The sequence below is a fragment of the Malaclemys terrapin genome, chromosome 1, assembly GCF_027887155.1.
Source record: "Malaclemys terrapin pileata isolate rMalTer1 chromosome 1, rMalTer1.hap1, whole genome shotgun sequence".
Lineage (NCBI taxonomy): Eukaryota > Metazoa > Chordata > Testudines > Emydidae > Malaclemys > Malaclemys terrapin.
The window spans coordinates 246,887,846-246,904,474 of record NC_071505.1 but is presented as its reverse complement, the minus strand read 5'-3'; the positions used below and the strand labels follow the sequence as shown (position 1 = coordinate 246,904,474).

The window sequence follows — 16,629 nt, the reverse complement described above, 5'->3', positions numbered from 1 at the left end:
GGGAACAGTACTGGGTCCTAAATTCATTCACTGGATTCCTATCTTTAATCTTATCAAATTCAAGATCTTTAGTCCAGACCCTATGTAGGATTAAATCCTACTGGTTTTATTCACTTGAGTAGTCTTATTGACTTCAGTTGGAAGTCTTGTATGAAAATCAAGACATTTTGGGGACATGATCTCACTCCAGTCTACATCTTTGCTGTTATTTAGGACCTCAATAGTTCCCCAGCTTTCTGTAGGCCTTCTGCACAGGAATTTCAGTCTTATCTGAACAGTTGTCCATGCTTTGTCTTCTCTGTGTAAACTGCAAGTTCTCTAAGGTCCTGTTTCAAAACCTATTAGTTTCAATAGATGTTGAATTAGGGTATAAGGAAGGGATCATGTGTATTATGTTTTAAGTACTTTGAACATTTAGTATTGTATAAATGCTTAATATATCTTCTGTATTTTTTTTTTAAAGACTTAACATCAAGAAAAACAACTGCTTTTAATTTATTCACATACTGCAGTCCTATTTGTTAAAATGTTATGTTTGTTTCGGATTTTTCCTCTCTCCTCTACAACTAACTAACTAACTAAATAAAATGAAAAGTAATATATATGTCTATGACATGCTAGTATTTCTGCAATTACATTTTCAATGTAAACTATTACTGAATGTATTTTTGCTATATACATGATGTGTGTGTCTATATAAGAATAAACATGATGATCATTCTTTTTATCTTTCTGCACCCTCAGTGTGTGAGGCATCCATTAGCTTCTACCATTTATTTTGGTCTTGTGCTGGTAGGTTCAGGCTTCTGAGTGCCATGCTGATTTATTTGGCTTCTTTCTCTATTGTTCTGTGTAAAGTTTTTCTAGGTTGCCCTCTTTTTCTCTTTCCATGTGGTGTCCATATTATCACTTGCACCCAAAGTCATGTTGATGGTAGCCTCAAAGCATGCCCCCCAATATGCCAATCATCATCTTCTTACTATATTTGAGATGCTTTAGATTGGTTTGGTTTACTTAGAATTTCTGATGCTGCAAGAAACTCTTTCCAATGGACTCTGAAGATCTTCCGCAGGCATTTACTTCGGAATGAGCTGAACTTTTTATCTATTTCTGTTGTAGATTTGCTTGACTTTGCTCCAAAAAGGAAGACAGACATGATGCTGCTGTTAAAAATTTGTATTTTTTTTCAGTGCCAATCATGCTACTTTTCCAAATTGCTTCTAGCTTATGAAAGTTGTTTGCTGCTTATGATATTTTTGCTTAACATCTAGCATGGTGTCATCATCATTGCACATCTCACTCCCTAGTGGATAAAATGGCTTGTTCTAGTGTTTCTTTGTACATCTAAAGGTTACTTTGGGGACACTGATAGCCATATATTTTGTCTTCCCTTTGTTGATGAGCACACTAGTTTGTGTGGGGTGGTAGGAATATTTTATTGACATAAGCTTGAAAGGCAAGCATTATTCATGAATGATGAGACTGTGAGTTAAGCAGATCTCAGGAAACAAGTTTTGTTGGCAAAAATTCGAGCTGTATTTATTATGATTTATGGCATGACCTGAGTCTCCTGATGGAAATGTATCTTTGTATTACATTATTGTTTCCCTTTCTTTATACACACACACACACACACACACACACCCCCACACACACACACAAATGTCTTTATTTGGGGAAGCAATATAATTAGATGTCAAGGATTCTGCGCACCGAGACTATAATGGAGCAGAACTTTTTACACTTTTCAATAAAATAAGCATTTCCTAAATACTCTCCAGAGTGTGTAGTTACAGATTGATATGTAGAATCATAGAATATCAGGGTTGGAAGGGACCTCGGGAGATCATCTAGTCCAACCCCCTCCTCAGAGGAGGACCAATCCCCAGACAGTTTTTGTTTTTTTTTTAACTGAAGATCTCTAAATGGTCCTCTTAAGGATTGAGCTCACAATCCTAGGTTTAACAAGCCAATGGTTAAACCACTGAGCTACTCAGCCTTCAACTTAACTGACTCAAAGTTCATCCAATACATGCTTATATGACATCATAAATACATATGTGATTGTATACAAACTGTTACTAAAATTGCTCATGGAATGAACAGATAAGTAAGAAATAATATAAGAAGGTCTTTTTTTATACTGGATAACTACAGGACTTGGGTTGGCATTGTGTGACATGAAAATAAAAGCTAACAACCCAAAAAGTGGAGTTATGCTTCTTGAAATGCTATTGCTTTCTTCCCATGGAAAGTGAGCCTTAATGTTCCTTTGATTTTTTTTCCCCTTCCACATCTACCCCCCGGCTCTCCTAACCCAAACATTGTTGCTGTTTTTCTGGCTAAGAACTTAAGGTCTTGTAGATGGTGCAGTGACTCCTGTGGCCAATTCAGTGGGATACTAGGCATTCTCCTCTATCAGAACCAAGTGTGCTCTCATTGCAGTGCTTGCAGCTAGCTCACCAGGCCATCCTGTTGTTTTCACAGAAAGCTTTTTTCAAATTGTAATAAAAGCAAATAATTACACAAGTACTAATTCCAAATAAATCTTCAGCCAATAACATTCTTCCTTTCATAATCCTTGTTATATGATTGTCTAATAAATCATTTCTGTGCCTAAAATGTAAAAGTTTGTACAACAAAATTACACCATTCTTGGCCTATACCTACAAGTTGTAAATTTAAATGCACTCATTTAACATGATAGTGTCATATATGTTTACCACCCAATCACAATAGGATGATCCTTTGTGTGTGCACTGTTGTAACACCAACATGGTCGTCAGAGGGCGGGATTGAACCTGGGACCTCTGAAGCTTAATGCATCAGCCTCTAATGCATGAGCTAAAAGCTACATGGCCCTTGGCTCAGTGTAGCAGAGTAATTAATTACTTTCTAAGTGGTCTCAATGCCACTAGAGGAGACAAAGCACCACACCAAGGAGGTGTGTGGGTTACACTGTACATTGTGACAATTCCATAAATAAATGGAAATATTTTCCCCAATGTAAAGAATGAAAACTACAGTAAAATCTTCCAAGATGAGTTCATAAATCTTCTGTGGATTTAAAATTAGATAATTAATAAGTTTAAACAAAATGTGTATCTTTTTGAGGTAGGTTCTGATACTGTGCTGATTGCCATTGTAATACTATTTGTTTTATTGAAATCACTATTGTACATAAAGGAAATCATGATTCCCGCCTCAAGAATTAGAATCTAAATAAAACAGAGTACACAATATTAAATTATATACTTGCTGAAGGTCCTAACTTCAAGAGCAGCAATTTTATGTCTATTCAGTATGTGCATTACTGTTGACAGGTTTCATATAAGCAAGTTTTTAAAATGGAATTTGAAGGAGGATTTTAAAGTGGTTGGAGTAGGAGACACAAAGGCCCCCTGGCAAAGGGTTCCCTGTTCTTTGCAAACAACTCTCAACTCAGACTGACAAACTTGCTACATCAAATACATTTCTTATCAGGTATTTATCCATGAAATGTAACATATAAGGTCTATATTGAAGCTTGCAATGTATAATGTTCATAATCATGGCGTGATATGTGCATGGGTAGTATTTAAGGAATAATGTAACTATACTGAAGTTGTTAAAAGGAGTCACCAGGCAGTGATATTATTCAGTGATGGCCTATTTATGCAGGATGGATGTGCCACCCCTCTCTCGTTATATGGTGAAGTAATGCAAAGCTCAATTGTCTACTATTGCCCCACCACAGAACAGTTAATGGAAAATCATCAAATTCAACTGCAAACAATCAAAACCACTTGGCGGTAGAAAAGGAACATTATAACACACAGGGGATCAATGGGCTTGTCTACGAACAAAGAAAAAGGACTGTTTCAGTATAGCAGGGTAAGAAGAAGTGTTCTGTAACCATTCACTGAGGTGAAAACTTGTGGAGCGGGGATGTTTTCATTAAAGTTTGGATCTTGCTTCCTGTGCAGCCAGCCAGCTCTGCAACAGACTAAACTTTGCGAGAAAAACCTACTTTATTAGATAGGAAAGGTAACTATTAATAAGTGTAGGCCCTAGGTCATGTTTTATAATTTTGTTTTGTATTGTGATAGTTTGTTTTCATCACTATTGTTTCTAGTTGAATCTCTATTCTTTTTTAAATAAACCTACTTTTGTTTTAAGTCCTCACAGGTGCTGTGTGTTGCACAGGGGAATGGTGATTTAAGGTAAAACTAGGTACACTGCTTCTTTGGGGGCAGAGGATCTGGGATTCTGTGAGCAGTCATATAGTTCCACTCTATATGCATCCGAAGAAGTGGGCTGTAGCCCACGAAAGCTTATGCCCTAATAAATTTGTTAGTCTCTAAGCCACAAGTACTCCTGTTCTTTTTGCGGATACAGACTAACACGGCTGCTAATCTGAAACCTGTGAGCAGTCAGTGTCACTGGCTGGATATCACAGGGGAACACTTCAAGGGGATTTAGAGTCTGGGATGCATCACTTGTTAACCTGCAAGTCAAAGATAGGGATAGCCCCGAGGAGAGTGCTTTAGCGGCTGAAAGACTGGTGGAGTTAAGGAACTAAGGGCTTGTCTGCGATGTTGTCGACAAAACTTTTGTCTTTCACGGATACTTAAAAAAGCCCCCCCCTGAAAGACAAACATTTTGCTGACGCTAGTGGCAGTGTGAACATTGCTTTGTCGGCAGGAGCGCTGTCCTTTTGCTAGTAGAAATCTCTGAACTCTAAGCAGGCACACAGCTCTGCAAACATCCCAATCATGGTGAGTGTCGGGAGTAGGGGGAAGGCGGTTGTGCGTACGGACAAAATGGTCATAGCTTGAAGGCAGCTTTGCAGGGAACTCATTCTAAAATTATCACACACTTTTCCACAGGCGGCCAACCTGCTGGCTGACATCTCGCTGCTATGGGTTACCAGGGAAACCAGGGCCCAACTGCTGAATGCTTGCGGCTTTCACCCCGGTCTATATGCAGCTCAGCTATGTGCCACTTTGGTCCCAGCTCCAGTGATTGCTAAATGGCATGGTACAGTTTCCTACAATGGGGGGACTAACAAGGCTGCAATCCCTTGGAATCTGCAGCAGAGGATTAACAAGTACCTCTTGGAAACTTTCCAGAGCCTCTCTCTGGAGGATTCCCTGGAGGTCTCCATGTCTATCGACACCCAGCTTGGCCATGCAGATTAGCTACACAGGGCAATGTCCAGCTCACAGAAAACACTACCTGCCTCCCACTTTTCGATTCCCTCCATAAGCCACAGCAATTTACCCGGTGTCTCATCTGCTTCCTGCTCCCTGTTGAGCACTTCTGGAGTGGAGAAAAGTTCCTGTCTGCCTGCTGCACCAGGTGACCCCACTGGGAGCATCACATCCTCTTCTAGATTGACTTCTTCATCCACAATTTCAGCCTCCGGGTTACCCACTCTTTCTGCTGCCTGCGAAGTATCCATGGGGCAATTGGGAATGGAGGTGGGGTCACCACTGAGGATAGCATTCAGCTCCTTATAGAAGCAGCAGGTCTTAGGTGCACCACTGTAGCAATGGTTCGCCTCCTGCGCCTTATGGTATGCCTGCCTCAGCTCCTTTATCTTTGCTCTGCACTGCTGCGTGTCCCGATCATAGCCGTTTTTGCACAAGCCCTGAGAAATTTGCCCATATGTGTCCCAATTCCTATGGGTCACTTGCAGCTGCGACTGAACAGACTCCTTTCCCCATTTACTGATCAGATCCAACAACTCAGCGGTGGTCTAAGCAGGAGCGCATTTGGTGTGATAGCCAGCCATGCTCACCTGGGAAGCCACCTGTGAAGCTCCTATGGGAAGCCAGCAAACAGGAAATGAGATTTAAAAATCCTGGGGCTTGCAAGGGGGAGGGGCGGGTTGGCTGCAGGGCAGTGGAGTTCAAACCACTTACCAGAGCGGTAGCATGGGAATTGTGGGATACTTTCTGGAGGCCAATAAAATCGAAAAAAAACCCTGTGGTGTCTACACTGGCTGTTTGTCGGCAGTAAAGGGAGGGGAAAAGACAAAAGTCTCGCAGGGATGGAAGATTTTTGTCACCAAATCTAGGTGGGTTTTTTTGAAAAAAGGGACCTTGCAGTGTGTACGCTATCTCTGTTTTGTCGCCAAAAGGCAGTTTTTGGCAACAAAACTTGCCAATGTAGACAAGCCCTAAGAAAGGAGACGTGATTGAAGTAGAGAGAAGATTGTTATATAAGAGACTGCATTTTGTATTGGGAAAATGAGCAGGGCAAAATGGGATTTGGGTAAGCAGAGGGGAGCTTACAGTAGTTGAATTGAATAATGATCAGATGGCCACAAACAAGGATTCTAGTGGTGGGAATGGAGAAGAAATGATGTGATTTAAAACTCTTATAAATGAAGAAGCCAAAAGCCCACAGGGGCTATACAGTAAATTTTGTTACAATTTGAACGAAGAAAGACTTAAATATGGAGAATGATTTATAACATCTCATTGAAACCATACCTGTCAAAATTTGAAATGTATAGATATGTATATTTGAGAGTAAAACAGAAACAATTTTTAACTGTACTGAAATACATATAATTAGGAGTGTTTTGGAGGAACTGAATAGAAAACATTAAATTCTATTCCAAAAAATATTGTCTTTCTGTAACAGCCCACTCTATCTATGGGTTGGCAGAACTATATACTGACATTTTTACTTCAGTATCAGTAGGGCCCTACCAAATTCACTGTCCACTTTGGTCAATTTCACTGTCATAGGATTTTAAAAATTGTAAATTTCATGATTTCAGCTATTTAAATCAGAAATTTCACTATGTTGTAATTGTACGGGTCCTGACCCAAAAAGGAGTGTGTGTGTGGGGGGTCACAAGATTATTGTAGGAGGGGTTGCGGTGCTGCTACCCTTACTTCTGCACTGCTGCTGGCGGTGTCGCTGACTTCAGAGCTGGGCAGCTGGAGAACGGTGGCTGCTGGCCAGGAGCCCAGCTCTGAAGGCAGCGCCACCACCACAGCAGCGCAGAAGTAAGGATGGCGTGATATGGTATTGCCACCCTTACTTCTGTGCTGCTGCTGGTGAGGCACTGCTTTCAGAGCTGGGCGCCTGGCCACCAGCCACTGCTCTGCGGCTACAAGCCACCACTCTCTGGCCACCCAGCTCTGAAGGCAGCACAGACGGAAGGATGGCAATACCGCTACCCTTAAAATAACCTTGCGACCCACCAGCAACTCCTTTTTGGGTCAGGACCCCCAATATGAGAAATGCTGGTCGCCCCCGTGATATCTGTATAGTATAGGGTAATAGCACACAAAAAAACAGATTTCACGGTCCGTGCCACGAATTTTGTAGGGCACTAAGTATCAGTGAAGTGGAACCTAGGCATCCTCTCCTTTTGCCTTATCTTTATAGGCCATCATGGTTTAGCAGTAATCTGTAAAAACGGAAGCATGAAGGAAAATGGCTGGAGTGACAGTAGTGGAAGTCATGCGCCAAATCGGACTAATTGTTTGTTTTGCTCCCCTATCCAGTTAATTGCCATTTGTGGGGAAAGCTGGAAAACAAAAAGGCAGCAGCAGGCAGGTTCTGGTAACAGAGAGAGATCAAACAAAATGCCAGGCCCCTGGCTGCAGCAAAAATGGGAATTCCATGGCAAAAATGATGAATTCTGGGGTTAGAAAATTGTGGAATTCACACGTGAATAAGACAGTTCACACTTCTTAAATGCATTGTTTCAGACTCAGGAATCTGCTACTCCATTGGATTATGCTCACTTTTAGGTTATTTCTGCAACTATAAGGACTAGAAAGGTAGTTGTAAAATGAAAGCTGAGACTCTGTACCAAGGACTAAATGCTGTGACTGGAATCACTGAAGCTGTAAAGCTTTGACGACTGTGTTGCCAATTCTTGTAATATTTGGTGTTTTTCTTGAAGTCCCAACTGCTAGAATTTGCCATACCGTGCCTGCATGTTTATGAAGTGCTGACCACAATTGAGCCCTGATCTGCTAAGGGCCTCAGGCATTAGTGTGATGCGTGCTTTGTGTATGTAGACGAGTGCACTTGCATACGTGTACGCACAGGGCTGGGGAAGGCTGAGTGAGCAGCAGCCTCCCCTATGTCCGCCGCTGCAGGGTGGCGGCAACTGGGGGCAGGAGCCGGGTGCCCAGTGCAGCAGGTACGAGCGCGCGGGAGACTGGTGAGAACTGAAGGGCTCGCTCCCGGATTTCCCGGGGAGGGGGGTGTTGAGGGCTCAGTCGCGCCTGCGCAGTCGCTCCGTTGTGTGTGTCTGACACCCGGAGGGGGTGGGGCCGAGGCGGCTGCGCGGAGGGCGGCGGCGGCTGTGAGAGAAACTCCGCGCGGGGAAGCAGCGCCGGCCTCGCCCCCTGCAGCGGGAGTCGGGAGCGAGCGAGCGGCGCCGGGCCCCAGCGGACACATAAGCTCGCTCCGGTCTCCAGCGCGGCCCTTCCGGGACCGGCCTCCGCCGGCAGCAGGGGGCTGCGCGGGCGCTGCGGCCGGGTCTCCAGCCGGAGGAGGCGGCGGCAAGGCAGCGGGGGGCCGCTGGGGGAAGAGGTGTCACTGCGCCCCCTGCCCCGGCCCGATTGGATGAGCAGCGCCGGGGCCGGTGTTGGCGTTTGCGGCCTCCCCATGGCCGGGCCCCGGCGGTGAAGGCAGCGGGAGCCGCCTGTGTCCGTGTCTCGCCGGGGAGGCAGCTCAGCCGCCAGGGGGCGGGGAGAGGGATGTGCGCGGCCGCCTCCGCCGCAGGAGCCGCCGCCACCGAGACTGGGGCCGAGGGCGGCTTCTTCTTCTTCTCCTCTTCCCGCGGGTCCTGCCCGGCGGGGGCCGTGGGGTCCGAGGAGGGCTCAGCCATGGGGCTCGGGGCGCTGCCAGGAGCGGCGGGGCCGCCACCTCCGGGCTACAGGGACCGCTACCAGCTGCTGCTCTCGGGCCGGGCCCTGGCAGACACATACCGGAAGATTTACACGGCGGCGCTGAGCGACAGGGATCCGGGGAGCCACACGAGCAGGTAGCGCACCCCAGGCCTCCCGGGCCAAGCGGGACGCCCTCCCCCCACCCAGTAGGCAGCTGCCTGGCGTGTCATGCACTCTTTTCCTTAGCTGCCAGGGTGGTCCTATGATAGAGGACTAATGCGACCATTCAGGGTGGTAATGTATCCTCATTGCTACCTAGGGTGTCCGCAGAGGGAACCCCCGGCCTCCCACCTGGGCAGGTAACGCACCCACTCGCCCTGGGCCTGCCCGGAGTCAACAGGCAGGTAACGCCTGGCCCCCAAGGACCCAGAGTTAGATAACGAGCCAGCCAGCGAGGTGGTAACCCCAAAATCCCGAGGGTCTGGGGTAGGTAATATCTCCCTCACTAGAGCCTCCATGCAAATACCATTCATCCAAGGGGGGGTGGTACCTGGTAACAGAGCTCACTCCCTTATTCCTCCCTTGCTGGAGTCCCCCAAACAAATCACCTGGCCTAGTGACTACTTGTGACAGGGTGATTCTGATAGGTAGTATGTCTAATTTGCTGTTTCCCCACGTGGGGGGTAATGCACTCACCCTGTAACTGAGATCATCCATGTGGATATTACACCCTTACCCCAAGGCAATGCAGTCAGCTAATGTACCACCACTTGGACCTCCCAGTTAGGTAAGGTGCCCATTTCTTCTGCCCATACCTGTGTCTTTGAGCTGCTACCCCCCCTATCTACCCTGCCTCTGCTAGCCAGCTAGCACATGTAATCCTTGCCAGCCAGCTCACTGGGTGCTTAATGTATATCCTGCTCTACCCAGTTCTCTGGGGCAGGTAAGGTACTCTCCTCAACCGGATCCACCTTGGCATGTGTTGCACCTACTCTCTAACCACCAGACAGCTAAAACAGCTGGTACCTTTGGCTCCTGGGCAAGTGTGAGGCCCTCCATCTAAGTTTTAGTCTGCCATGGACGGACTGTGCCCATTCCCCAGTCACTGTTCTCTTCCCAGGGCAGTTTCCGTGCCCAGGTATTTTGACTTAAGGCAAGATGGCGCCTCTTTGGGGACCTATGCACCTAAGCCTGCTTCCTCCGCAACCCTGGGCCAGGAACTCTGTCTTTACACCAGGTATCGTGCTCTCCCCCTCCCCCAAGCCCCTGTCCCTGCTTTGAGGCTCATCCTCCAACCTGTTCTCTTCATCCTAGACAGGTGCTCTCCCCCATGGTCTGTAATGCGCTGGGTGGGTGGAGAGGATGCAGGATCAAGGGTCGGGGCTATCACACCAGATGGCCTTCTTTCCCAGCAGCAGCACCTGGAGCATGTGATGTGCTAGGGAGATGGGATGGGGGTACCAGCACACTACATACTCCATCCTGCCTAGCAGCAGCTGTGTGAGGTTGCGTGGGGCAATCTGCAGCAGTGATGGGGAGAGGGGAGGCCAGATGTGGGTCCCATGTGGACTCCGGGTTCGGTTAGGCAGAACCCTATGGGGCTGTTGGGGAAAAGGTGGCTGGTGCAAGCTGGGTTCTAACCCTCCATTCTCTCGCTGCTGGGAGTGAGAGTCAGTGCATGGTGGCAGTGGCTGCTGAGATAGTATGCAGCGGGGTATTGCCCAGAACCGGGGGTGGGGCAGAATGGGGCTCACCCCAACCAAAATACTTACAGCCCCATTTGGGATTAGGGCAGCCTTAACCCTGCACATGGCTGTTTCTTGCCATGGGCTGCAGTTTAGGGATGTGCGAATGTTGCATCTTGCACAGGGAGGCTGCAGTGCCTGATTCTCCCATTCAGCTCTGAAGGGGATAGGTCCTGCTGCTTCCATGACAGCTGTGGAGTCTGTGCTCAGAGTCAGCAGTGAGTGCCTGGGGAGCTGGGTGTTGGGTTTGCCACATGAAAATGACCTAAGGGGCAGGAGTGAGTAGGGTGCTAACCTCTTCCCAGGCTGGGTCACAGCGGGGGACCTGCTGGTGGCTGCTTCTTCATGCACAACAAGGGAGAATGTTGTTGCGATGAATCCCTTTGGTTTCACCTTCCCGGTGAGCAGGGTCTGCGCTCATCTTTCACTCTTACTCTGGGAGATTGCTGAGGATTTCAGTGACATGTTCACCTGTCTCATTTGGAGACCCTCCTAAGTACAGGAGGTGGAAGGGTGCTGTATTTATTCACATTCTCGAGTTGAATTAAGTTGTGACATAGGGTAAGCAGAGCCAGTCACAAGAGAAATATTAGCTTTGTGAATCAACTCCTTGACTAGTAAATGCTGGTGAAACATTAAAATTAAGTGTGTTGTTTTTTTTTTTACAGTTTGACTTTACTTACTCAAATTATGTCCCCCTTTTGAAAGCACAGGGGATCCAATAATTAATTATAGCCAGTGTGTCTATGAGAGAAGTAATTTTGCAAACTACAAGAATAATGCAACCTTCTGATTTATCTGTTGGCCAGTAGGCGTCTCTGGGCCCTGACCTTTAGTGTGTGTTTTTGTGCACCACCTCATTCTGTCCCATTTGTATAACCAAGAAACTGTCATATTTCAGACTGCACCTGTGAAAATCTTGCTGCTCTTGTTATGCCTTTAATTCTGTGATTCCATGTTTCAATATTTTCTTCTCATCATGAGCCTTAAAAATCAGTTTAACCTTTTCGGGAACTACAAACATTCATCCTAGGAAATTCAGGTTCATCCTTAATTATATGGTTTATGCAAGGTGTCGTGAGAGAGTAGAATTAAAGTTTTTCGGGTGTCTCAACTCTGTTTCCACACCTTAACACATTTGGATTTCCTTTAAGCTTAACATTAATTCTGAATTCAGATTTATAATGGTTGGTTTTGGAATTATTACAGTGATTGCCATGACTTTTACTCTTAAATTCCAGATATGTCCTCTCTCTTTGAACTCTGGTTTAACATAGTTTTATTGTTTTAAAATTAAAAATGTCTTGCATGAACCTTGAAGAAGAAACAAATTTAAAGATGATAGCTTGTGGTTTCTCAGAGTTAAAAATGTGTATTGTATCAATCTTAAACTATTTTTAAATTGTAAATTAAGGCCAGATTCACTGGTATGTTTTGACTGCTTTGAATCACTTTGAAGCAGCACAAAGAAGCCAGAATATATTAGGTCAATAAGATTTACAGCTGCTTTGTCATTGAAGCACTGTAAGCAACTACAGAGTACTGTACTGCTGAATTTAGCCCTTATTTGCTAGTGTCATCCATGGAACTTTTTAAGAGCAGGCACAGTTGTTTCCAGTGCAGTGACAACAGCTAAGCAATCTCCCCATCAGAACTCTTGACCCAAAAAACCCAGGCTTTCTCTCACCACTAATTCATTACAACCAAAATAATTGTGGCATGCAATTTCTCTTAGAAGAAAATTGGTGATAGTCTGAGTTACCACTGTCAGAATAGTTAAGTGTGTTCTAAGTTATTAACCTCACGCTGCCTGTAGTCATAAGTGGAGCTGGATGAAAAATTGAGTTTTGAATGTTTTTGGTTAAAAACAGGGTAAAATTTTTCTCTAAAATATTTGCTAAAAAGTATTAATTTTTCATCCAACTCTAGTCTTAACTAGATGCAGTAGTTAATAACTTTCACTGCATTAGGTTGTAATTAAGCTAACATAGACTATATGTTAACTGAAGCCTGCTGTTCCATTATTAAAATCAAATAGTTTAAATTATGACCAAATTTAGGAGTTGATTTGTAAATTCTCAGAAATTTCATTCTGTATTCAGAGAATACTGTAATTTGGGGCATGATGCGCTAATTTTCTTGCATAATGGAGATACTGAATCTTTTTTTAAGTGCACAGTTAAACTCAGTTGTAACAATGAAGCTGTAAGTAATGCCTCCTGTTATAGTCAGATTTATGATAAAAGCTTGCTTTTTACTTTGTTTTGAAAAATTAGAAATCAAAGCATATTAGATTGCATTGGCAGTGCTTGGTCAAAGTTAAATATAGATTATTTAAGAATCATGTACAGAATTTATGAATGTATACTCAGAGATTATTTGTACTAGCTGTAGTGAGTGATGTATCACATACTGAAAAGATTCAGTAATAGGTATTGAAGCAGAGGTAAAGATGTTTCATATTTCTTATGTAGGGTTAGTTACTATCTGTATTTTAACAATAATGTTACACCATTATCAGGAATCATTAGACAAATTCTTTTTAAAGAATTTGACATAGCGCTATGACTAATGTCAAACTTCTTGATAGTGGATTAAACTAAGATTATTTAAAAAGACAAATGAACTTTGGTAAATCTAAGTTTAATCTCTATTTTTATGATTACTGCAATATTAGGAAATCTAAAAACAGTGCTGTTGTGGTTTGAAACCTTCCCTAGTACTCTAGACCGGGGTTCTCAAACTTCATTGCACTGCAACCCCCTTCTGACAACAGAAATTACTACATGACCCCAGGAGGGGGGACTGAAGCCTGAGCCCATCCAAGCCCCACTGACCCAGGAAGGGAGTGTGGGGGAGCAAAGCCCAAGCCCAACTGCTCCTGGCGGGGGGAGTCGAAGCCAAAAGGCTTCAGCCCCAGGCAGAGGGCCTGTAACCTGAACCCCACTGTCCAGGGCTTGGACTTCATCCCTAGGTGGTGGGGCTTGGGCTTTGGCCCTGGACCTCAGCAAGTCTAAGCCAGCTCTGGCGACCCCATTAAAACAGGGTCGCGACCCACTTTGGGGTCCCGACCCACAGTTTGAGAATCCATGATCTAGACATATTATTGAAAAGTGAATCTAGTTTTTTAAAAGCTCAGTTAAGTTTTGACTCATTTGCTATAAATAAGACTACGTTTTAGTCACAGATATTTTTAGTAAAGTCATGGACAGGTCACGGACCGTAAACAAAAATTCACAGGCCCGTGACCTGTCCATGACTTTTACTAAAAATACTTGTCGTGACTAAGACTTGGGCGGGGGGCCATGGGTGCTCTGGGGGGCAGTCTAGGGACCCCGCTGGGGGTGGGGTGCCCAGGACCCTTCTAGGGTGGGCGGGCCATGGCCCGACCCCTGCTGGTGCTGGCGGAGGGGAAGCCAGGTGGTGGCACGCAGACCTGAGATCCCGCTGGTGCTGGCGGAGGAGAGTCCGGGCAGCGGTGCGGCATGTGGCCTGGGACCCCTGCTGTAGCTGGCGGAGGTGGGGCCGAGTGATGGCGTGGTGCATGGCCCTGGAACCCCTGCTGATGAGGGGGAGGGAAGGCCTGCGGTGCATGGCCTGGGACCTCTGCTGGTGCTGGGGCGTGGGAAGGGTTTGGCGGGCCTGGCAGGGGCTTTCTACCCAGGTCCGCGTCCCTGCAGCTCCTAGGCGGCGGAGGCAGGGGCCAGGGCAGGGGCTCTGCTGTTCCTGCCACAAGTGCCAGCTGCTGCAGCTCCCATTGGCCAGAAACCGCAGCCAATGGGAGCTGCAGGGGTGAGGCCTGCGGGGGTGGGGCAGCATGAAGCATGGATTGACCCCTCAGCTGCATAGGAGCTGCAGGGGGGCTATGCCAGTTGGAGTCTGGGAGTCCCTCACCCTGAGGTAAGTGTCCCCATGTACCCTCCAACCCCCTGCCCCTAGTTCTGAGCCCCCTTCCACACACCCAAACTGCTGTTGCTAGCCCAGGGGCTACCTGTCTCGGGCAGCCCCTGAGCCAGCACCAACTGCTGCAGAAGTCATGGAAAGTCACAGAATCCATGACTTCTGTGACAGTCTCGCAGCCTTAGCCATAAAATATATTATTTTAACATTAATCTATAGCTGTCTTTCCCTCAGTTTAGGACTTTCCTGCACCTTATGTTTGTACCTCGATATTACACTGCTTGATGAAAAGAAGCTGATTTCTTGGTTTTGAATATCAGCTCTTTGGGTTGGTTGCCAAAGGATACTGTTAGACCAGCACATCCAACCCTCTTAATGTATATCTGCACATTCCCTGTAGCAAGTTGTCAGCTATTACAAGTTTTTTTTGTCCCTCTCCCCCACTTCCGCGCAGTTTGATGAAGAATGTCTACAAAGATACTTACTATCTTCAGACTTTGAAAACTTCTGCTTGTTTTTCACACTAAAAGCCAAACACCACCTGTCATTTTTGAAAACATTAGGCTGCTTTTTACCTTGAGATTCAGAAGTTTTTTAGTTTCATTGCTTCAGATCTACTTACAGTGCTATAATGCAACTTGAAAATACATGAGTCATATTTAGCCAGAAATAATGGACTGAATTATAGATTATACAACAATAATAATAACATAGTTAGACGCTGGTGTTTCTTGTGAAAAATACATGCATTGTATGACCACATTTTCCATTCCTTTTGTAAAATAAGATATGTGATCCCAGGGGTCGGCAGCCTCTGGCACATGGCTCACCAGAGCAAGCACGCTGGCGGGCCGGACCGGTTTGTTTACCTGTCGTGTCTGCAGGTTTGGCCGATTGCGGCTCCCACTGGCCGTGGTTCGCCTCTCCAGGCCAATGGGCGCGGTGGGAAGCTGCGGCCAGCACATCCTTCGGCCCACGCTGCTTCTCACCGTCCCTGTTGGCCTGGAGCGGCGAATTGCGGCCAGTGGGAGCCGCGATCGGCCAAACCTGCGGATGCGGCAGGTAAACAAACTGGCCCGGCCCGCCAGGGTGCTTACCCTGGCGAGCCGTGTGCCAGAGGTTGCCGACCCCTAGGCTAGCCTGTTGAGATTTTATTTTTTCTGGCTTAACACTATTAGACTAATTTACATTACGTTATACATTGATAATTGTATTTTATTGGAAAACTGACAAAAGTTGTTGAATTCAGTGTTGTAGCCATGTTGATCCCAGGATATTAGAGAGACAAGGTGGGTGAGATGATATCTCTTATTGGACCAATTTCTGGTGAGAGAGATGAGGCTTTCAACAAGTTATGTAACTTCTGAATATTTGAGAATCAGTGATATAGTAGCAGACTCTTTAATTGTAATTTTTATACATCCTGTTTTAATCTTTTCAATTTATTGTGATGTTAGTTAATCCTCTTCAGTAGCTGAATGCATTTATTTTTTTAGTGCTGTTTCTTGTCTTGCACTAGTACACAAGGTGTACTACAAGAGGATGTGTACTTTTTAAAGGTGGGTGGTAGAAATTCTGACAATGCTTAAGAGTTTAAAAGTTGATACACCGTGCTATTTAAAAGTACATTAATGACTGAAGTAGTGGAGGAATCAAATAAACTGATTCATTGTAAAATTTAGTAAATGTTGGAAAGGGACTTTGAGAAAAAGAGATGTAGAAAATCATAATTTGAATAACTACTTCTGAAGTCAAAGCAGTTTAAAGTGATAAACTGTGCAATGAGTGATTCAAAATGAAATGAGGTATTGAGTAATTTTAAAAATGATATGACTTGAAGTGTTGGGGTGACAATGGGAACACAGAGGTTATACGTGGGGCTTTGGAAATTAGAAGAAGCAGCTAGTTTTGGCAAATGAAGAGGTGGAACAATCCTGACTAGAAATCAAGAAATGCTAAAGGGCATTTTTGTCTGTTTTTGTGGTCTTGATTCCTAACACTTTGTTTAAAATATTTTAAATTTTAGACAGGAAGCATTTATTTTGGAGGGGATTAGCTGATTTGTTGAAACTGCATTGTGTAGGGATTTTCGGCGGGTCTCAAACTTCATTGCACCATGACCCTCTTCTGACAAC

The 16,629-nt window shown here is 45.2% G+C and overlaps 1 protein-coding gene across 14 annotated transcripts in view; it reads left to right on the top strand.

Annotated features, from left to right (window-relative positions):
• Nucleotides 1-8,418: 8,418 nt before the first annotated feature.
• MYCBP2 (MYC binding protein 2) overlaps nt 8,419-16,629 on the top strand; it is a 399,116-nt gene continuing 390,905 nt past the window's right edge. For 13 of the 14 annotated variants that reach the window (XM_054011602.1, XM_054011628.1, XM_054011698.1 and 10 more), the window contains exon 1: nt 8,513-9,004. In XM_054011602.1, the coding sequence (XP_053867577.1) occupies nt 8,718-9,004 (287 nt within the window). In that variant the 5' untranslated portion in view covers nt 8,513-8,717. Of the gene's footprint in view, nt 9,005-16,629 lie in introns of all 14 variants that reach the window. The other variant, XM_054011672.1, reaches the window with a different exon arrangement.